Source organism: Daldinia loculata (genome assembly GCF_022478755.1).
Source record: "Daldinia loculata strain CBS 113971 unplaced genomic scaffold F4817scaffold_20, whole genome shotgun sequence".
In the NCBI taxonomy this organism is placed as follows: Eukaryota; Fungi; Ascomycota; class Sordariomycetes; order Xylariales; family Hypoxylaceae; genus Daldinia; species Daldinia loculata.
In genome coordinates, this window is record NW_026054874.1 from 212,209 (window position 1) to 232,259 (window position 20,051).

Below are 20,051 nucleotides of genomic sequence, written 5' to 3' on the forward strand. Positions count from 1 at the left end.
TTCGTACCCGGTAAAGGCAGACAATTGGCTACACCTGCCAAATCTTCTAGCCAAAATCAATGCCTTCCAAGTTCCAGCCTTTAGGTATAGGTACCTATCCTCCTAACCTAATTGGTACTTTGCCTGCTAGCCACGGAGGGCGGAAGAAACAGTAGGCCGTATTCACACTAGTGACAGGAGACCCACCTGAACACCTTTTTTCCAATCGACCAGAAGTTCCACCAAATGCACATGTTTTCGGAGCTTTCTTTCCTCTAATAATTCTACTTTTTCTACTCTTACTTTTCAACCATTTACTTAAGCCCAAATGTCTCCAAAGCCGCAAATTCGCCGGAAACCCTTTTCCAGCTCCAGCCACTCGGCAGACAGAGCTCAACCCTCGCTTTTCCACCGTGCAAAAGGATGATACTCACATCATGATACTCTAGTCATTGAGTAGAAATATTGATTTTATTTTTCAGAGGTCTCACAAGTCCTTGCACATATACATAACCATGGATCCGTCCAGCGCCACCACCGTTGAAATGGCTCTCTCGCAGGCCGTATCGACTATTGCGAATAGCTCTTCAACCGCTATTGCTTCGGCTATTACGAGAGTAAACGATGTTGCGGATGCCCAGGGCTCTTCTTCGTGGCTTGGGCTCATCGCCAGACTCGTTCTTTACATACTCCACATTCTCTCGACAATTTTATACTGGAGCCTTAAGCTCACAACAATATCTGTGCCGACGTTACTGTTCACCTTGTTCTCCACGAGCTGGACAGTAACGATGAATGCCACAACCCTGTAATGGTTCCACTTGTTCTTCGTAGCTTTAATATACTAATATTCGGAAATAGGGCGTTGATAGTGTTACTCATGTTCGCTGCGGTAACTTGGGTTGTGAGATATAGATACTTGAATATGTATTCTCGTCTCCCTCCAGAACCACAACGTAAAGAACCCGATCTGGATATTTTCCCGGAGAGCCACGAGGAAGGTGCTAAACCTGGCTTAACCAACTATCTCGACGAGTTTCTTAGCGCCATCAAAATCTTTGGTTATCTCGAACGCCCTGTGTTTCACGAGTTGACCAGGAGTATGCAGACCAGGAAACTGATTGCTGGCGAGACGCTGAACCTAGAAGAGGAGAAAGGGTTCTGTCTTGTTGTAGACGGGCTGGTTGAGATCTTCGTCAAGTCTTCCAACCCCAACCAGTCATCCGGATCCACTGGACTCGATGAGAGCCCCATGCAGTCTTCTTTCTCGGAAGATGAGCAATCCATCCCTGGTCAGCAACGATATCAGCTACTGACCGAGGTGCGGAATGGCAACCCTATGTCGTCCCTCTTCTCGATAATGTCTTTATTTACAGAAGATGTAAAGCTCAAGTTGCCGTCTGAGGAGAATCTGGAGCCCAGTAGTGCCAACAGCCACTCCCATCGTGGACGTTTAGTTAGCGGTAGTTTTACGCACGAGCATGATATAACGGGGTTTTTAACTAAAACCTCAGATCTTGACCCAGTTCATGGCGGTTTAATCCCGGTCGACGAGTCTCAAGTCACGACGCCATCTTCTCCTACTCGACCTAGGCTACCAAATATCCCCCCTATTTCTTTAGATGAACCGCAAGTGAGCCACACTCGTCCTACTATGAAAAGGACAGCCACCTCTGTCCATCCCGATATCATTGGAAGGGCGACAGTCGACACGACTATCGCGATCATACCTGCGAGTGCATTTCGTCGGCTGATTCGGGTTTATCCTAAAGCGACTGCTCATATCGTTCACGTCATCTTGTCTAGATTCCAGCGCGTCACTCTCGCTACTGCATACAACTATCTCGGGTTAACCAACGAGGTTCTTCACACAGAAAAGAATATGATTCGCTACGCCACTTGCCAGCTGCCAAATATCCTTCGGGGTGATGCTTTAGAACGCCTTAAGGAAAAGTTTAAGCAGGAGAGGGAAAGAGCTGGTGAAGAGGAAAGTGGCAAAGGAATTGCTTTGCATAATGGATCTACTACGAGCCGTCGACGTAGGTCTTCGACGGGCCTACGTAAGGAAGCAGCCATGCAAGCAATGAGTCGTGCTAGACCTCGGTCTGTGGTGACATCTACGATTGCACCGCCCCAAGAACGCCTCTCGATTCATACTCCTAGCCCTGGAGACCTGCTGGCTAACGTCCACTTAGCCCGCAGTGGGGGGACAGGATCAAGTGGTACCTTGGAGATACCCATAGCAGAATCTTTCCAGCACTCAAATACTTTTCAGAGTGGAGATGCAAGTCCTCTCGCTCGGCGCACTTTCAACCCATTCGCTACCCAGAAACGAGCTCGTTTGTCGATTGATCCTCGCGAGTCTGTTGATGAGGACAACCTATTCAGGGTGTCTATACTAGAGTGTGTTTTCAAAGCCTTAGGCATGAGCAGCAGTGGCTCCTCATCTAGAGGTCCGGAGTCTACGGAAGGGTCCCCGAGGCTTGTCTCGTATGATCAGAGAAGGCAGAAAGCTGTGTTCAGCAGCAACGCGTTTGGGTTCATGGATCCTTTTGATGGCTCGACTGATTGGGATGCTGAATCAATGACTTCTGGCGGTGTTTCGTCGACTGGCACACCGAATGCCCAGCTTCTTGCGGCTGATATGAAGCACGAAGTGGAAATTGTTTTCTTTGGACAGGGCTCTGTATTAGTTGAGCAAGGGGAGCGAAGTCCGGGACTTTACTACGTCATTGACGGATTCCTCGATATTTGTGTCCCTGCAGAAGACTCGGGAAGCAATATCCTGAGTTCATCCAGTAGAACATCAACGACGGCGATGCATAAGGCGGAGTCCGAAGAAGCCGCCCGACGCCCGTCATCTTTTGCTCCAACCAAGAAGCCTGACAACAAAAGCACGTCTGACGCGAAACGGGGTGCGAAACCGGAACGCCGCCGAGTAGGACTCGTGAAACCCGGCGGTCTTGCAGGCTACATAGGTACTGTTTCTTCATTCAGATCCTTCATCGACGTAGTTGCAAAAACGGATGTATATGTCGGTTTCATCCCGCGGGCAACATTGGAGAAGATTGTAGAGAGATATCCAATTGTGCTCCTGACAATGGCAAAGAGACTCACGAATTTACTCCCGCGACTCATATTGCATATTGATTTCGCCCTTGAATGGGTCCAAGTCAATGCCGGGCAAGTCCTATTCCGTAAAGATGAGGAAAGCGAGGCTATTTATATTGTTCTCAACGGAAGGTTGCGATTGGTAGAAGACCGAAAGGATGGTGGGATGAACGTTCGCGCGGAATTCGGCCAAGGTGATAGTGTTGGTGAACTAGAGGTCATGACTGAATCTACTCGTTCTGGAACTCTACACGCTATTCGTGCGACGGAACTTGTCAAATTTCCTCGCACCTTATTCAACAGCCTTGCCCAAGAGCACCCTAATATCACAATCAAAATTTCGAAGATCATCGCCTCTCGGATGCGGTTATTGGTCGATGATCCATCAAATCCCTCAGGGAAGGATGGGACTTCTGGCACATCCATCAATAAGAGTTCGTCTACGTTGAACATAAGGACAGTTGCTATTCTTCCAGTTAGGTCGGGTATTCCAGTTGTTGAATTTGGAAACCGCTTAATGAATGCTCTGGCACAAGTCGGCACACCAAACGGTGCAACTTCGCTGAACCAAGCTGCAATTCTCAGCCATCTTGGTAAACATGCATTCAATAAAATGGGAAAGCTGAAGCTAGCTCATTATCTTGCCGACCTTGAAGAGAAGTACGGATTAGTTGTTTACGTTGCCGGTAAGTCTAATTTGTTCCTTGTCCATTTCCTTTTTTCCTTGGTATGATGAGCAAATCACATCCAGAGCGCCGTCTATGAAGGCTTTAATCTCTAATTTTTTCCTGACCATAACATACAAATTCTCAGTTTGATTTGAGCTTCAAATTATACGCGATTCTAACTAGAACGACTAGATACGAGTGTGACAGCACCTTGGACCCAGACCTGTATCACACAAGCAGACTGCATTCTGCTCGTAGGTCTGGCCGAAGGATCCCCTGAGATTGGCGAATACGAACGATTTATGCTTGGCATGAAGTCAACCGCCCACAAAACACTAGTTCTCCTCCACACCGAGCGCTATTCGCCCCCTGGCCTGACGAGAGGCTGGCTAAGAAACCGTGTCTGGATTAATGGAGGACATCACCATCTACAGATGGTCTTCGAGTCAAACGCTGTTGCCGCACATCCGCCCTCTAGGAAGGCTGGGCCGACCTTAAAAGAGCGAGTACAAATTCTGCAGGCTGAGATACAGAAGTATACAGTTCAGAAGATACGACAAAGGCCTTATTACTCGCCCGACGCCCCTTATAAAGGTGACTTCCAAAGACTTGCTAGAAGACTCTGCGGCAAGTCTATTGGTCTTGTACTTGGAGGGGGTGGTGCCCGTGGTATTGCTCACGTTGGTATCATCAAGGCAATGGAAGAGGCCGGCATTCCTATTGATATCGTTGGTGGCACATCGATCGGCTCCTTTATTGGGGCCCTTTATGCACGCCATGCTGATGTAGTGCCCATGTTTGGTCTAGCTAAAAAGTTCGCTGGGAGGATGGCAAGCATCTGGCGTTTTGCGTTTGATCTAACATATCCGTCTGCGTCGTACACAACCGGACATGAGTTCAATCGTGGCATTTTCAAAACTTTTGGGAAGCACCAGATCGAAGACTTCTGGTTAGAGTATTACTGCAATACTGTAAACATCAGCAAGAGCAGGCAGGAATTCCACACTAGTGGATATGCTTGGCGATATGTGCGAGCATCTATGTCGTTGGCTGGTCTGCTCCCACCTTTATGTGACGAAGGCAGCATGTTATTGGACGGTGGTTACATCGACAACCTCACAGTGTCTCATATGAAGTCCCTTGGCGCCTCCGTTATTTTTGCTATCGATGTAGGCGCTATAGATGACGATACGCCTCAATGCTACGGAGATACGCTCTCGGGGTTCTGGGCGTTCTTCAACCGATGGAATCCTTTTTCAAACATCCCAAACCCTCCTACGCTAGCGGAGATTCAAGCTCGATTAGCCTACGTATCGAGTGTAGACGCTCTAGAGCGCGCCAAGACGATACCGGGATGTTTCTACATGCGCCCGCCGATCGATGAATATGGGACTTTAGAGTTCGGGAGGTTTGACGAAATCTATGATCTAGGGTATAAATTTGGTAGGCAATATCTTGACCGCCTGAAGGAGGATGGCGTGCTTCCATTAGTTGAAGAAACTGAGGCAAAGAAGGCATTGCGCAGGACGATGGCGCCCCGGCGTGCGAGTATTTAATGAGAGCGACCTTTAGTAGCGTTGTTATATATATATATATATATCCTATATACCCAGTCAACATCTCAGATTCGCATACCAGAGCTATGAAGTCAATATGAGCCTGTAAAGTCGATACGCCCCAATATATAACCTAGGTACCCAACGCAATGAAGCATACCTGAAGCATATCTACAAATGTAATGCAGGATGCCCAGTTGCCCAACGAAACTATTGATGAGAAAAGGGGAATACTTGAGGTATGTGTTATCGTGGAGAAGTTATATTGTGGTACATCCCAGTGGCCATGTTATCTCTTTCAGGCTATATAAAATATCGTCGAGGCGATCACCCCTAGATGTCTTCATCTGAATGCCTGCCTACCCCGCACGTAAATCACCAGTAGCCAGATCTTTATTCCAGATAATATGATGGTTGAATATCACTACCAGTTTAGATGCTCGGAGACTTACGGAGGTTTGATGTAGTAGTGAGACCGCCAGTCTCAGGCGTAAATAGCTACCCTTAACTATCTCTTAAGCCGAGGATAGAAGTCGACATGAAGATAAACACGTAGTTAAAGAGCTGATCATCTTGTAATTTAGTATTTGGTATCCTATATCAAACTACCTTCGATAGATGCTCATCTTCGAAGAGGCATCGCAGCTATGAAATGCAGGGGGGTATTGTCAGCATCTTGCCTAATAGGCACGGCGTTTTCCCAGTCGAAGTTAAAGACTAGTGAGGTCTAACTTGCGATATCTTTTTTTTACCAAATATACCCCTAACTTACAAGCGAAAAATGCCGTTGGGAGACAGCATAACCGAGATCACTTGTTGGAGGGCGAAGCTATGGAATGACTTAAAAGCAAATAACTCGACGGACAAGATCGAGTTCGTCGGCTCGATGAACAATACTCGGAGTTGCGATACGGAAGACGAGGAGTTTGGTAAACAGCATCATGAAGGTCATACGGGTTATCTCGCGATCGATATAGCGTACGATCATATCGACGGGTGGCTCAACAACACTAAGCCTGATATTGTCACGTTTATGCTCGGTACAGACGATATTGCTCGGGCCCGATGGTTGGAGGATGTCGTAGAGGCGTACACAAATATGGTGCAATCGATGCGGCAGTACAACGAACACGTACAGGTTATCGTAGGCTCCTCCGTCTTCCATCTAAATCAACAGCCAGCAAGTTTGAGACGCAATGCTAAGATAATCTCGAAATAGGTCAACACCGTGGTTCCGCTACCGGCAAATATGAACCCAGTGAAGAGGCTCAACGACATGATCCCGGACTGGGCAGTCGAGCAGAACAAGACCGAGTCGCCGATCTACGTTAACGATATATACCCGTTCCCGAATACCCTCCTAAGGGACGGCATATATCCCAACGACGAGGGCGAGGACCGTATTGCCGATGGGTTGAATTCATTTTTGACGTGGATTATTAATTCGAATTCGACGGATAATATTACTGCGCCTGGTTGAAAAGGGGAAGTACTTAGGGATGATATAACAGAGAGCGTCACAAGTACGGGGGATTGTGATATAAAAATAAATACTTCTAGGCACATAGAGGATAGAACTACATACGAGTATCACGGTCGATATATGCCCACCAAACACCAAGACGAGCCTCGTCCACTGTCACTACCGAGGAAGTCTCATATCTACCTAGTCTCAGGACAGGGAATAGCAATATTCAGCCTAGGAAGGCGTATGCAATCAACCGCATGCAGCCTCCCGACTATTTGATATCTGGCTCAATGTGCAGTAAACCGACGGCTGGCAGCAGTAAACTGTTATCACGTTTCCTCAACTAGGTAAGATGCTTAGAAAATGGGCATCGTGATCTAAGGGGTAAACAGTTTACAGGTAGACATCATAAGCCCAATAAGGGGCTACGGAGAAGACCCCTTACATAGGTACCTAGGTATTTTACTTGGTGGTCCACGTTTGTATATGCTACATATCACCAGTATGCTTACGCGCATATGCAGCAACCTTAGCTCATCATCCGTCAGTTATACCGGACCCCCACGAGGAATACAGTCGACAAGTAAACACAGCGCGACACTACGAAATACCTACCTATATATATACCTCTGATCGGCCGAACGACCCCGGTCCTAGAACACGAGAAACATCCATCGATCACCCTTAAGCGAAGGCTTATTTCCTTTCCCTTGACGCTAGACACCTACAACCTGACGAGCGAACATCCACCCATTCACTCACCCCCCCCTATTTTCCGCAGCGTGATCTCGTTTCGATTCGCTCGCCATAAGCCACCTCCACGAAATCCCCATTTTAGCGCCGATGTGCGGCCTGACGTTGGCGTTCGTTATTGACTGCGATTGGTACTTCTGTTGTTGTTGTTGTTGTTGGGGAGGGGGTTCGCGTAGGATTAATCTGCTTACGGTAGCAAGCAAGCAAGCAACCGCATTACTGGCTCGAGGATCTGATATATGATAGGTTTGCAGTTCTCGCAGAGGCGATAGTCACCTGCGTTACGGGTTACGAGAGTCGACTTGTGTTTGTTTTGGTCGCGGCGTTATTGGTTAACGTCGATGGATATCCGAGAGCCGTTCTGGAGGTCTTGTCTCCCTCTAGCTAGCCTACCTTGGGGCTCAATCTATCGCCGCTGTAGTATTAGAATCTTAATAACTAGATACTTCAGCATGGTACTATGTATACTAAACACCTAGGTAGGTAGTCTGTGTAGTACACAAGCGATACGCCGTACCTATCGCGATCTTGTTACAAACTATACGGCTTATAGTCGTTCATCAATACCCAAGGAATAGGTAAGTAACATTCTCTAAATCTGAAGGCACATTTGCTTATTCTCTAGCGTCAGCTCATGTCTCGACTTACACGCGCCACGATAGCTCTCCGGACGCACAACCTAGGAGAAACCTGCCAAACTAAGATTAGAACGGGGTCAGATTCTAGATCCCGCATGGGGGCAAGGTTACATTCGGCCTATGGCAGTGCATATCAAACCACCCATCATGCCAGCATGCATCCTAGCGTGCAGATGCCATGCGGGACACGTTCGGAACGTACCGACCTCCCCATTTTCGATGGAGGGGGTTATCGTTACGAGTTGCTCTAGGCGGTAGAGAGCTTTCTTCTTCATACCAATGCTGCGAGATAAACAACTGAGAATAGCGTCCACGAATATCATGTCCCGGATGAATCGATGTATAAGTAGGTAATTTACAACCTCGAGGCTAGAAGCCGTAATAGCTATTATACGGGTTCATCTAATAACCCGTGTCGATCCATACTCCAGAAATAACCATCCGCTCTTGATTAACCCTCATCGAACTCCTCGTAATGCTTCGTAATTATTGTAGATCTATAACTGCAGAATGTACAGGTATACGCTTTGGGAGACCATCCCATGCCGCTAGAAAACAGATAAAATATGCCATGATAAAATCAATTTGCAGATGCATTGCTGCTGTGTGTAAACCCGTCATGGATACCAGTAGCCTTCGTCTAGTGTACCGCAGTAGTAGATCGTCTTCCAAAAATCCACCACTTTCTCCGTTCACGTTTGTCTTTCGGCTTCTTGTGCAATTTTCCCATTTTCAGTGTGATTTCGGACGACTCCTTACTTTTCTCGCTGGTCTTCGGTTCAGCCACATGGCTCGCTCGATCGAGTTCAGAAGCAGTGGTACCGGGGGCAGTTGAATTCGACTTGCTACCCTCTGATGCATCGATCGACAACCTGGACTTACCGTTGCCGCTACTCGATGGCCTAGGTTTAGACAGCCTACGTGCTTTCTTTTGCGGGGACGAAGTCGAAGGTACTATTGCATCTTGTTCCTTAACATCTTTTGCCGTCGTATCTGCAGGAGCTTTGCCTTTTTCTACCGAAAGGTTCTGTGGCGTTTTCGCACCGGGGCCGCTAGTGGTTTCTGTCTTGCTAGTATTCTGTTCTAAGCTGGTAATTTCTTCTGCAGAACACGGCGCGGGTGGAGGGGCCACGATGCAAGGCGCTCGAGGTGGTGCAATAGCGGGACCGATAGATGTGGTGGATGGACCAAAGGAGGATTCGTTCAAGATACTCACCGAGGGAGTGCTCTTATTGGCTCTCTCGGTAACAACGGGGACTGGCGGGATGGCCGTCTCTGTACCAGATATATTTTTATTTTCCATTTTATTTAGTTTATTCTCGATCCCCTGGTTCGCTGTATGAGATGCTGAAAAATAGGCACTTTTGGTCGGGGGCGGATAGTACCGATCACTCTTCACAGGTGCCCCGACGGTTGTTTGAGATATAGTGAAAGGCGTTTGATATGACTTCTCGCTAAACGAGAGGCTTTTCTGAGAAAGGCTTGGCTGATAGCTAGAAGCGTGCGAAAGGCGGTTGATGGCCTTGTTGTTTATCCTTGGTTCATCATTGGGGGTGTTTGATATTGCCGATGTTTCCTCAAGAGGCGCACCTGTTTAACGATTAGAGAGAATGTACGTATACCGTAGCATAGGAATTTTACCTTTACTCGGTGTAATGCTGGACTGTCCATAAGATAATCTCGGAACCGGTGGTATAGATAAAGGGGATCGTATGTATTCCGGTGCTTTTCCCTTGCTGCTTCTCCCGCTTCTTAAGCTTTCCGGGCGATTCGAGTTGTTGGGACCTTTTTGTGAGCCAGGTAGCTGCGGGGGGTAGTACGTGAACTTAGGCCTGTCGTCTACGCTGTAGGGTTTGTAGTTTTTAGGTAGAGGAAAGACAGGGGTTTTATAGATGGATAGCGAGTCTCGAACCCGTGGCATGCCGGCCGCCTTACATTCCGATCTTGCCAGAGCGATGTTTCGCTTGTTCAGCTCGATTACCCTGGCTTTGTCTTCTTCTCTCGCGCTTGCGGGTGCTACTAATAACATATCGCTAGCAGCATGCGTAACTACATGCTTGTAAGGCACCTTGACAGATTCCTCTTTCGCCTTCTCTGTCACTTTCCCATCATTCTTCGAATTTTTCTCTTTAGCTTGTACCCGGCGTCGCTTCAATCTTGAAAATAGCGACATGGCTAATCCGGATTGTCTCAGGATTGTCGGATTGGGGTGATGTATATGTGGTCCCCGGATTCGCAAACATAGATCGGGTTATGTCAACATTAGCATCTGTTATCGCCTTCACGACTTGACGACGGCCGTCATCTAGGGTAGGTGGGCGGACCAGAGTAGCAGTGGGAAAACACTATAGATAATATGATGATTCCGTAGCGAGTGTTGGGAATCATAAGAAGAATAAAGCCTAAGATCGTCTGGTCATACATAAAACATAGTTGAAAAGAATGAGTCTAGTAACGAAAGTCGGATGGAAAGAGTGTAAATGATAGGGAGCGGAACGCCGGAAGCTACGACGGCGATGGGGAAAATCCCCTATGAACTTCCTATAATATGAGAAATAATATGAGAGATAAGAGCTTGTCCTAGAACCTTGAAGAGATCGAAGCTACTTTATGTGAGCACAGCCAAAGCTAGAACCAAGGATGAAAAGGAGTTTAAAGAGCAAAATAAATACTTATCGCCACTCCAACGATACAGAGCCTATTTGCTTATCATGTGAGGTCGCATCGACAAGATTTCCATGTGCGGTGAAAGATACCTTAGGTGCAGTAGATATGCATAGACGACCCTAGAGTTCGTATTTCGGCCAGCGCCTCGGGGGAACTATACTGCAAGCGTGCAAAAGAGGTAGACATCCATTGGTTTTCCTGTGCTATATAATTCACAACTCCACTTACCTCATGCAGTCGCTTTAAGCATGACGATATAAATCCAGACTCATGGGTTCGCAAAATACCTCCAATGTTTCATTGACACATTGGCAAGCATATTAGCGAACTCATCAGCCCCCAACCAGTATTACTACCGATTATGGTTGAATAGCAAGGCTATAGCTGACGATAATGGGATTGAAGCCTACAAGCACCAATTCTCAAGAGCCAAGTGAAGCTGAAGTTATGACTTTAAAAGTTGAATATTAAGAAGCTAAGGCGTTGAATGGGAGTGGGGTGTAAGCAGGTACCTTAGATGAAGTACTACAAGCATTAGGTGGTACCTAGGTAACCTTATGTACCGTGCTGTCTAGCCCATCAGATCAGATTACCTAAGTTTAGGTATCCGTACTCTAACCCCACCTACACACATTACACGTATTATAGAAATACTTATCTCTATGTGCTTAGGTGGTTTTTAAGAAGGCAATCTAGGTTAGGTAGATTCTTGGTAAACTATATTGATATATTAAGCAAAGTTGAATTTGTCTCATATCTAAATAGAGATGGCGCATACTTAAGCTACCTACCTGCCTAATTTAACCAACTAGGTAGACAACGGCTCAAGTCTTAAAGAAGGATCTGGGATTAATATTGTGTAACAAGGCATGGCACATGTTAAAAGCCTCATTCGACCAGCATTCCCTAAAGAACGTGAAAGTACTTGCCAATTCAGTTTATTATAACATTATACTAAATTCCAGCAGAGATAGTTGACTCTATGCCACCACTTAAAGCAAAGCTAAGTCTATAATACCACGTATCCCGCAATATGCTTTATAACCGCAACTACCGCAATTACTTATGCCATTTCCTTCAACTCCCGAAATTCTAGTTTCGGGGAAGATCAGCAGCATTTCCTTATAAAAGAATGTTGTACAACGTCAAATGCGGATGTTTAGACAATAAGACTAACCAAATGCGACGCCTCGCTATCATTGCGGACAATTTGATAGTGCCCCTTTGTGCATATAGAATACTCAAAGTAGCTCCGAGTCTCGAGTCCCTCCATTTTTAGAACATGCTCCTTTTGTTAGTATTTAGGAACTTCTCAAGACCCTACGTTGACATTTAAGTTCGCCTTGTAGCATTATAGAGATCTCGAGGGAACACTAGCAAGATGGAACGGCCGCCTCCACTCAGTAAGACAACGTAGGTTAATCTTTCACTATTATAATTAGAGACGGGCTAATATAATGTTAGGCATGTAGTCAACTATGGCCCGCGGCCTAGTTCAAAATATTTGCTAGCAGACGGTTCACGTTGGAAATCATCTGCAGGAGTAGGGAAAAGAGGCCCACCGCAACCTGCGAATCGCTATAACCTGCTCTTGTACCTAAAGGGTATAAGCGAAGATCAGGACGTTTTGCCTCTTATTCGAAATGCCCTTACAAGTAAGCAAAACCTTGGGCAGGACTTCGTACTATCAAACGCTGGGATATCAGAAATCAAGCTACAAGGAAATGACAACGCGGCTGCTCTTATAGCCGAATGGGACGCTGTTATTGAGCTGGCGAGGGTGGTCTGGGAAAACCCAAACAATCTCGAAGACTGGATAGCGCATATGTTCTACGAGCACTTTCGAGGGCGAATTCTGAGAGATGACGAGACTAAAGCACAGACGCTGAGCCGTGTCTTGGGATGGGCTGACAAATGGGCTGAAGTTCGTTACCGATACTTGAACCATTATCTGCGTGACGACCCAGACCACTGGATGAGAGCAGACCAGAGGGCTTTTAGAGATGCCGGAGACCACGCTAACGAGATAGTTCACACTTCGTCATTGCAGGACGACTGTCTACTAGCTGAGTCGAAGTGGTTTGCACCTGTACACAGGGCATTGTTTTTTGATGTTTACCGCCTGGGTGTTAGGGAGGGCCGGCGATTGGGTACGTAAATTCATAACCACCTCCATATTTCGACTTAGTTCTAATGTTGATGTCTAGTTTATCTTGCGAACTGGGCCAGTCTCTCAGCGGCTCTTAGAGAGGTATTCAGATGGTCAATCGACTTTATTAATCGTTATGTTCATTGGCGGGAGGGGTTGATGCGGGCCGAGACCAGAGATCACTTGAACGAAATGCGCCGCAATACTCAGTTATCAACCCAAGCAAGGCAAAACCAAAGAGTTCAATTCGCAAATTCTATGAAAGCAAGCCTGAGGGGCCCAGACGAGGCATATAACAGATTTCTGACCGTATTACGCGTCTTAATGATGGAGGGAAGGGAGCGGATGAAATTCCAACAAAATTCGTGGCGAGAGTTTTTGACATTAATTGATATGGTGACGCATCAACTTCGAACCTGTCGCTTGAATCGACCAAACAATAACCGGAACTGGGATATACGACAGAATTGGCCCAAGCATTCTGCCCAAGATAATTACCCGCTAAAACCCAGAGGTCCAGACAACAGGTTTTTATTCTAATATAAACGGAGGGGTTATGATATGGTTAGTTGTTAGTTTGTTGTATTATAATTTAGTTGAATTTGACAAGGTGAGGTACTACATCTATATTGAATAAAATCCATGGATTGGACTTCTTTGAATACCTAGTTCTAAATTTAGAAACTTGAGTATTGCGTGTGTCTTGGGCAAAGCGTCATTAAGATAGAATAATAAATGGGTAGAGCTAGTATTATGTGTTGAATGATATTATGAATATGAAAATCACCGTCGATCAAATTAGCCACGCTGGGCGACAAAAATATGGAGGGTTTCGGGATTTAAAGAGTTAGTTGAAAGCACCTATGAAGATGTGAAGAGGTAAGAGTATACACCTGTTTCGATATGTGTGGCGCATTTAAGTCATCATATCTTACCTAATCCACGCTATATTCTATCAATAGGTACAATACTTGCCTAGTATGTACCTATAACGGATACCTGCAGTATAAGTCAGGTAGATATAGCTCGCTAAGCGCCCCTCTGCCAAGATATTTAGGTATTTGGGTACCCAATTTCCCAGTATGCCCCCTGCTGTTCCATCGCGCACGGACCACATACCATGTATTCAAGAAGCAGCAGTCCGAAAGCTCCAAAAAATCCCGACTTTAAAAACAACAGCAGCATTACCGTTACCGCAGGTCGTATTCCTGATACCTTCATGTAACAGACATGTAGACATGTATACTTTGGAACTTGGGATTGTTGATAATATTCTGCCTTTCTACATTTTTGTCTGATTATTATTTTGACTTGATTATTATAATCTGATTATCATTTCCACAACTCCTGTTGTCGCAATCCCGTCTTGTCTCTTGCGCCTCGACTAAAAAAAATACGTCACAGTCCAATCTGGGCACGTCCCCCCCAAAGCAAAAGAGGTCCTCCCCACCCTAGGCGAAACCAATCTAGACCCTGTCGCACGGGGAGGATAATCCTAACCAGCTAACCTGGCTGCCTTGTCTACACTAGGTAGCCCGACGCTTTCTCGACATTCACATCTCACGTCGCCTCATATCGTCTCAAACCATATTCATCATCCGCTGTCTACCATCCACCCATCCACCCATCCAACCCACCACGAGCCACAAAGCCCCATCTTTGCTTGTAATCAATCGCCTGTTACGCCTTGCTTTCATTCTCGGCCCGCGCGTCCCTTTTTTTTTTAATTTGATAGTCCCGTCTTCACCTTGCCACCCCCCTCCGAACATAGATTTGTCGCGTGCGCGCCCGTCAATTAGCGCGCCTATCTTGAGGAAAAAGTGGCAGCGCTTACCCTCCTCAGCCAGGCCGACACCGAATTATCCCTTCAACAACATTTAGATCTTGCACCAGATCTTCTGCAGTATAATCGTCTGGCCGTCGACGTCGAATCTGACGTACCGTTGACGATGGCGGCACAGCCTGTGCCTCATCCGTCGACGGATAAGAAACGAGTAAAGGTCTACGAGTTGCGCAATAATGACTGGTTCGATCGGGGCACAGGCTTTTGCACCGCTGCTCTCAACATTGTAGGCATCTCTCAACTCGCGACGCGCTTGGCGCGAACCTTACTGTTCCATCGCATTGGTTCCCTTCCCTGCCTTCTGTATTCTATCGTTGCTAACGTGGAGATTGTCATTGCCTCTAGTCCGAAGATGGCCACCAAAGAGATCCACGAGTAATTGTCGAGTCTGAAGACCAACCGGATCGCGTATTGCTTGAGACGAGAATTTGTAAGGAAGATGGCTTCCACAAACAGCAGGGTACGCCAATGGCTCAACATAAAAACTTGCTACGAGGTGCATGATTATTGACAGTTATCTCTTTAGAAACCTTGATTGTCTGGACCGAACCTACCAATGGCGTCGATATGGCTCTCAGTTTTCAGGAAGCTGAAGGTTGCGCCATGATATGGTATGGCTAACCGCACGCACTTGCTTCTGATATATCCATGGGGAAAAATAGTGACTAAACATGTTGTAGGAAGTTCATTAATAGTATCCAGCAGCAATACCAGTCTGCGAACGCGCCAGGTAAATATATATATATTGATTCGCCTCTATGCACTGATAGACCGCTAATCCGGTCTCACGTAGACGACAGCCTGTCTGATGATCTCGCCATGGACGGCCTAAACCCGATTTCTCTCCCTCCGGCTTCGATGGCAAACCTCGCCGAAATAGAATCGCAAATGCGTGGACTTAGTGGAACGGTAAATGGTCGCGATGCTCTCACCAAGTATGTCCTAGCGGAAGATTATATCGGCAAGCTGATCCCCCTGGTTTCCGACGCGGAGGACCTCGAAAGCCTCAACGATTTACATCGCCTTTGCAATATTATGAAGATTATTATTCTCCTCAACGATACCAGCATTATAGAGCACGCCGTATCGGACGAAAGTGTAATCGGCGTTGTCGGCGCGTTGGAATATGACCCGGATTTCCCAAGCCACAAGGCCAATCATCGGCAATGGTTGGAAGGAGAGGGCCGCTTCAAGGAGGTTGTGCAAATCGAGGACATCCAGATACTAAAGAAGATACACCAAACGTATCGGCTTCAGTATTTAAAGGATGTCGTCCTAGCTCGTATTCTGGACGATAACACTTTCTCAGTATTGAACTCACTTATCTTCTTCAATCAGGTCGATATCGTACAACATCTCCAGTCAAATGCGGCCTTCCTCGCCGAGCTATTCAATATATTCAAGTCCCCTCAAACCGATCCCAGGCGTAAGAAGGAGGCAGTACTATTCATACAGCAATGTTGCGCCATTGCTAAAAATTTACAGCCGCCAGCTCGCCAGACTCTGTACAACAACTTCCTCGCTAATGGTCTTCTTCAAGTCATTAACTTTGGCCTGCGACACGGCGATGTAGCAGTGCGAGTTGGTGCGACGGATATCCTGGTGTCTATGATCGATCACGACCCGCAGATGATAAGAGCTATGATCTACCGGCAGCTTCAAGAGAAACAGCCACCTTTGACGGACTCGCTTATCGACTTGCTCCTGGTCGAAGTTGATTTAGGGGTTAAGTCGCAGATATCCGATGCTCTAAAGGTACTGCTTGACCAAGGCCCGCCAGTACAACAGGAGGCGTTTACGAAGGCCAATGGAGAGTATGGAGTTCGAACCGCATCCAGAATACCGCCAAGCGCAGATCCGCAGCAGGATAACTTTCTTAACACCTTCTACGAGAGGTCGGCTTCGAGACTATTCCAACCCCTAATAAACCTGGAGGGTCGAACAAACATGGAGTTTTCAGTTCAGCAGGCCTCTATCTTCACATATCTTATCGAGATTCTCTGTTTCTTCATCCGTCAACATCAACACCGCAGCAAATTCTTCGTCTTGAATAACGACATCGTTTCCCGCATCAGCCAACTTCTCAGTTGCCCGGAGAAATTCCTAAAACTTAGTGAGTTTCTTGGATACCAGGTATTTGTTTTGTGGATGCTAACCCTCTTTTAGTTGCTATCCGGTTCCTTCGACAGCTAATTGGCCTACAAGACGAATTCTACGTAAAACATGTGTCAGAGAAGAAGGTTATCGGTCCAGTTCTCGACGTCCTCATTGAAACTATGCCAAGAGACAATTTGCTTAGTTCCGCATGCTTGGAATTCTTCGAATTCATCAGGAAAGAAAATGTCAAGGACTTAGTCAAGCATATTGTTGAGAACTACCGAGACAAGGTTCAGAGGCTTACCTACTTGGATCTCTTCAGGACCTTGATTACGCGATATGACCAGACTGGGGGATTCAGTGCTAATATGGACTACTTCATAGAAGTGGACGACGAACCGAGAAGACGGGCGAATATAATTAATCCTAAGACCGGAGCGTTAATGGAACACATTGCTATGGACCAGGCCGAGGAAGAGTATTGGAACACGTCTGACGATGAAGAAGACTTGCAGGCGAAACCAGGAAATCGAACGACATGCACAAATGGAGAATCACACGCGAAACCCCTGGTTGATTACGCCTCCGACGAGGAGGGCGATGAGAACTTGGATGCCGGGGCGCTCTCGGCTGACGAGGACAGACAAGATGATGGGCCTAAGAAAACAGATGATAATTCTGGAGATGTAGCGCCTCCACTAGAACGCTTGTCCGAGAAACGCCGACGCGAAGAAGACGAGGAAGATGACCTGAGTAAGATGGTCCAACACAAACGTCGAAATAGCTCGACCGCCAGTTCCAGCGCGTCAGGCGTATCCGGAGTTCTTCGCAAGAAGAGGAGTATCTCGGGTGCCAGGGATGCGGGAAACGCACCAAGGAAGATCGCAATCAGTCTCTCTCCGAACCTAAAGGGCGGTGGCGGGCAGGGCCAAGGTCGATCAGACGACGAGGCATGATAGGACCAATAATCTACTATTTTCTTCTCTGGACCCTATTTACGTACTAGCATGGTTTGGTTTCGGTACGTCAGTGATGACAGGAAAGGCGGCCGGCGTTTGGCGAGAGGGATCTTTTCGACCCTGTGTCTAATAGGGATAGAGCCTAGATACTAGGAGCAAAGGAGATGAGAGTCTAGGAACAAGGACAGAACTTCGTGGCTCGAGGGTCCTACAGAAGCCGGGATTGGCTCTGTCTCGAAAGTTCTGCGACGGAAAGTGTACGTTGTGGTCTCCGATAACCACAGGCCTGGAGAATGTCATGTCACTGTATTACTATTATGAGCCACCCTGGCGAAATAGCCCCCGTCTGCTGGCATGCGGAGCGGGCGGGCGGAGACTGAAAACAGGGGGTAGCACAAATTAAAACAATGATTACAAAAATAGGCATGTAATTCGCACCTCTAAAACCTAGCTACTATGGTCTAGCTACTCGAATCACTGGATGTGATCCTGTACGATTCTCTTAGCAGAGAATATCGTTAATTATTGCGACGCGTTGACTCCATAACCTGGGCTTTGATTTATAGTTTAGAACCCGCCTCTTCATCGGGCGAGGAGATTTCTATGACGAGTTTACCAAATTGCTTCCCATGTCTTATGTCCTCGAACAGGTCATCGAGAGCCTTTAAGTTGTCGAGTCCTTTGACTACACGGCTCACAACAGGTCGTATCTGGTGTTTCCGCACGAATTCCACCATGTCCCGGAACTCGGCGCGCGACCCCATCGTCGTGCCCCGGAGATCGACGTTCTTCATCACGGCCTGCATCAGCCAGTCCATCTTAGGCCCGACCGTCATCCCGTAGATCGATATCACACCCCCCGCCTTTAGCAGTCGCACCGTCTTGGCCACAATGTCCCCTCCGGCACCGTCGACGACTAGATCCAGGTACGGCCGCGACGCGGGGAGTTGCGCTGCCAGCTGCTTCTCCCACCCGGCTTCCTTGTACGATATGCCGCCCTTAGCGCCCAGCGCGCGCGCTCGTTCTAGCTTCGAGGCGTCGCCGGATGTCACGTAGACGTTGCAGCCGAGCGCGGTGGCGAACTGTAGCGTGCAGAGCGCTACGCCGCCCCCGATGCCCGTGACTAGGACATTCCGGCCCGCGACGTCGGAAATGTCCCCGCCGAAACCCTTCGTCACGAGCGCGCGCCACGCCGTCAGCCCGACGAGCGGGAACGCGGCGGCTTCGGCGGGGGATAAGTGCGGCGGGGCGAGCTCGACTTCATCCGCGGGCACGAGGACGAAGTCCTGGCCCGTGCCGGCTGTGTACAGCGTCGTGCCGCCTATGACGCTGAATTTGCTCGGGTCTTCGGGGCCGGCGGGGGAACTGGACCAGCCGCGGGACGGGGTTAGTACGACTTTTTTGCCGAGGAGGGGGGAGGATTGCGGGCCGGGGCCGGATTCGACTACGGTGCCGAAACCGTCTGCTAGTAGCGGGTTGGTGAAGGATATGCCGGGGTAGAGGTGTTGCCGGATGAAGAGGTCGCGGTGGTTGAGGGCCGCGGTGTGGATCCGGACTAGGACCTCGTTGGGGCCGGGTTTGGGCTTGGGGACTTGGACGATTTGGAGGCTGGGAGGGGGTGTTAGTTTGGTGTTGCGGGAGGGGGATAGGGTGGAGGGGGGGATTACGGGTAGTAGACTTGGCCGGGCTTGCCGTCGACTTTTTGGATGATGAGAGCTTGCGGCATCTTGGGCGGCGGGATTTTGTTAATGGTTGGCTATGCGATCACGATGGTGGCTAGGTGCTATTATAGATACTATAAATCAAATAAATCTAGGTACGTTACATCGATGTAAGGAGCGACATTGAAAGTTGTGCTCTCTATAAGTATTTGAGGTCACTAATACTATTATATATAATGTGTAGGTAAGCTATAACACATAGGTACATATGTAAGGAGGTCTATAGAGTTACGTTAAGAGGTAACGATGTATCTAAACGGGTTAAGAGCTGCTGTATTCTACGGCTCTAATTTGTCAGCTCTAGAACGTCATTTACGATGTTGGGCTAATCTTTCCCCGCGGGGTGCTATAAAACCTCGGTACTGCCAGGCTACCTACCTAGGTATAAATGAACACCCCCAATTCTATGTATACATGCGCGTGTCTGATCTGAGCTAGGTAC

General features: G+C 47.6%; 6 protein-coding genes across 6 annotated transcripts; 4 read left to right on the forward strand and 2 right to left on the reverse strand.

Moving 5' to 3' along the window:
* Positions 1 to 236: 236 nt before the first annotated feature.
* F4817DRAFT_88784 (lysophospholipase NTE1) lies at positions 237 to 5,409 on the forward strand. The gene is made up of 3 exons (XM_049308020.1): positions 237 to 787; positions 841 to 3,776; positions 3,951 to 5,409. Exons 1-3 carry the CDS (start codon positions 495 to 497, stop codon positions 5,312 to 5,314), a joined length of 4,593 nt encoding a protein of 1,530 aa, XP_049159725.1. The 5' UTR covers positions 237 to 494; the 3' UTR covers positions 5,315 to 5,409.
* A 679-nt stretch (positions 5,410 to 6,088) lies between these two features.
* Positions 6,089 to 6,924, forward strand: F4817DRAFT_335545 (uncharacterized protein). Its single transcript, XM_049303034.1, has one exon. It carries the CDS (start codon positions 6,096 to 6,098, stop codon positions 6,531 to 6,533), a length of 438 nt encoding a protein of 145 aa, XP_049159726.1. The 5' UTR covers positions 6,089 to 6,095; the 3' UTR covers positions 6,534 to 6,924.
* A 1,730-nt stretch (positions 6,925 to 8,654) lies between these two features.
* Positions 8,655 to 10,346, reverse strand: F4817DRAFT_364934 (uncharacterized protein; the record flags this gene model as incomplete). Its single annotated transcript, XM_049306812.1, has 2 exons — positions 8,655 to 9,763; positions 9,815 to 10,346. 2 exons carry the CDS (start codon positions 10,344 to 10,346, stop codon positions 8,814 to 8,816), a joined length of 1,482 nt encoding a protein of 493 aa, XP_049159727.1. The 3' UTR covers positions 8,655 to 8,813.
* A 1,403-nt stretch (positions 10,347 to 11,749) lies between these two features.
* F4817DRAFT_88865 (uncharacterized protein) lies at positions 11,750 to 13,859 on the forward strand. The gene is made up of 3 exons (XM_049308021.1): positions 11,750 to 12,253; positions 12,305 to 12,990; positions 13,048 to 13,859. Exons 1-3 carry the CDS (start codon positions 12,222 to 12,224, stop codon positions 13,527 to 13,529), a joined length of 1,200 nt encoding a protein of 399 aa, XP_049159728.1. The 5' UTR covers positions 11,750 to 12,221; the 3' UTR covers positions 13,530 to 13,859.
* Positions 13,860 to 14,848: 989 nt separating this feature from the next.
* Positions 14,849 to 17,950, forward strand: F4817DRAFT_88874 (DUF625-domain-containing protein). Its single transcript, XM_049308022.1, has 6 exons — positions 14,849 to 15,058; positions 15,178 to 15,292; positions 15,359 to 15,443; positions 15,513 to 15,562; positions 15,626 to 16,945; positions 16,999 to 17,950. Exons 1-6 carry the CDS (start codon positions 14,939 to 14,941, stop codon positions 17,883 to 17,885), a joined length of 2,577 nt encoding a protein of 858 aa, XP_049159729.1. The 5' UTR covers positions 14,849 to 14,938; the 3' UTR covers positions 17,886 to 17,950.
* Positions 17,951 to 18,309: 359 nt separating this feature from the next.
* Positions 18,310 to 19,844, reverse strand: F4817DRAFT_335550 (NAD(P)-binding protein). Its single transcript, XM_049303035.1, has 2 exons — positions 19,556 to 19,844; positions 18,310 to 19,496 (listed from the first exon to the last, which is right to left on the reverse strand). The coding sequence occupies exons 1-2, from the start codon at positions 19,612 to 19,614 to the stop codon at positions 18,449 to 18,451; spliced, it is 1,107 nt and encodes a 368-aa protein (XP_049159730.1). The 5' UTR covers positions 19,615 to 19,844; the 3' UTR covers positions 18,310 to 18,448.
* Between the last annotated feature and the right edge of the window lie 207 nt (positions 19,845 to 20,051).

What these genes read in the sequence shown, in the direction of transcription:
- F4817DRAFT_88784 (XM_049308020.1), top strand. Translation starts at nt 495, where the DNA reads ATGGATCCGTCCAGCGCCACCACCGTTGAAATGGCTCTCTCGCAGGCC. An exon ending in ACGATGAATGCCACAACCCT is followed by an intron (nt 788 to 840) that starts GTAATGGTTCCA and finishes ATTCGGAAATAG; the next exon opens with GGCGTTGATAGTGTTACTCA. An exon ending in ATTAGTTGTTTACGTTGCCG is followed by an intron (nt 3,777 to 3,950) that starts GTAAGTCTAATT and finishes TAGAACGACTAG; the next exon opens with ATACGAGTGTGACAGCACCT.
- F4817DRAFT_335545 (XM_049303034.1), top strand. Translation starts at nt 6,096, where the DNA reads ATGCCGTTGGGAGACAGCATAACCGAGATCACTTGTTGGAGGGCGAAG.
- F4817DRAFT_88865 (XM_049308021.1), top strand. Translation starts at nt 12,222, where the DNA reads ATGGAACGGCCGCCTCCACTCAGTAAGACAAC. An exon ending in CCTCCACTCAGTAAGACAAC is followed by an intron (nt 12,254 to 12,304) that starts GTAGGTTAATCT and finishes ATATAATGTTAG; the next exon opens with GCATGTAGTCAACTATGGCC. An exon ending in TAGGGAGGGCCGGCGATTGG is followed by an intron (nt 12,991 to 13,047) that starts GTACGTAAATTC and finishes GTTGATGTCTAG; the next exon opens with TTTATCTTGCGAACTGGGCC.
- F4817DRAFT_88874 (XM_049308022.1), top strand. Translation starts at nt 14,939, where the DNA reads ATGGCGGCACAGCCTGTGCCTCATCCGTCGACGGATAAGAAACGAGTA. An exon ending in GCACCGCTGCTCTCAACATT is followed by an intron (nt 15,059 to 15,177) that starts GTAGGCATCTCT and finishes CATTGCCTCTAG; the next exon opens with TCCGAAGATGGCCACCAAAG. An exon ending in GAAGGTTGCGCCATGATATG is followed by an intron (nt 15,444 to 15,512) that starts GTATGGCTAACC and finishes AACATGTTGTAG; the next exon opens with GAAGTTCATTAATAGTATCC.
- F4817DRAFT_335550 (XM_049303035.1), bottom strand. Translation starts at nt 19,614, where the DNA reads ATGCCGCAAGCTCTCATCATCCAAAAAGTCGACGGCAAGCCCGGCCAA. An exon ending in CCCGGCCAAGTCTACTACCC is followed by an intron (nt 19,497 to 19,555) that starts GTAATCCCCCCC and finishes ACCCCCTCCCAG; the next exon opens with CCTCCAAATCGTCCAAGTCC.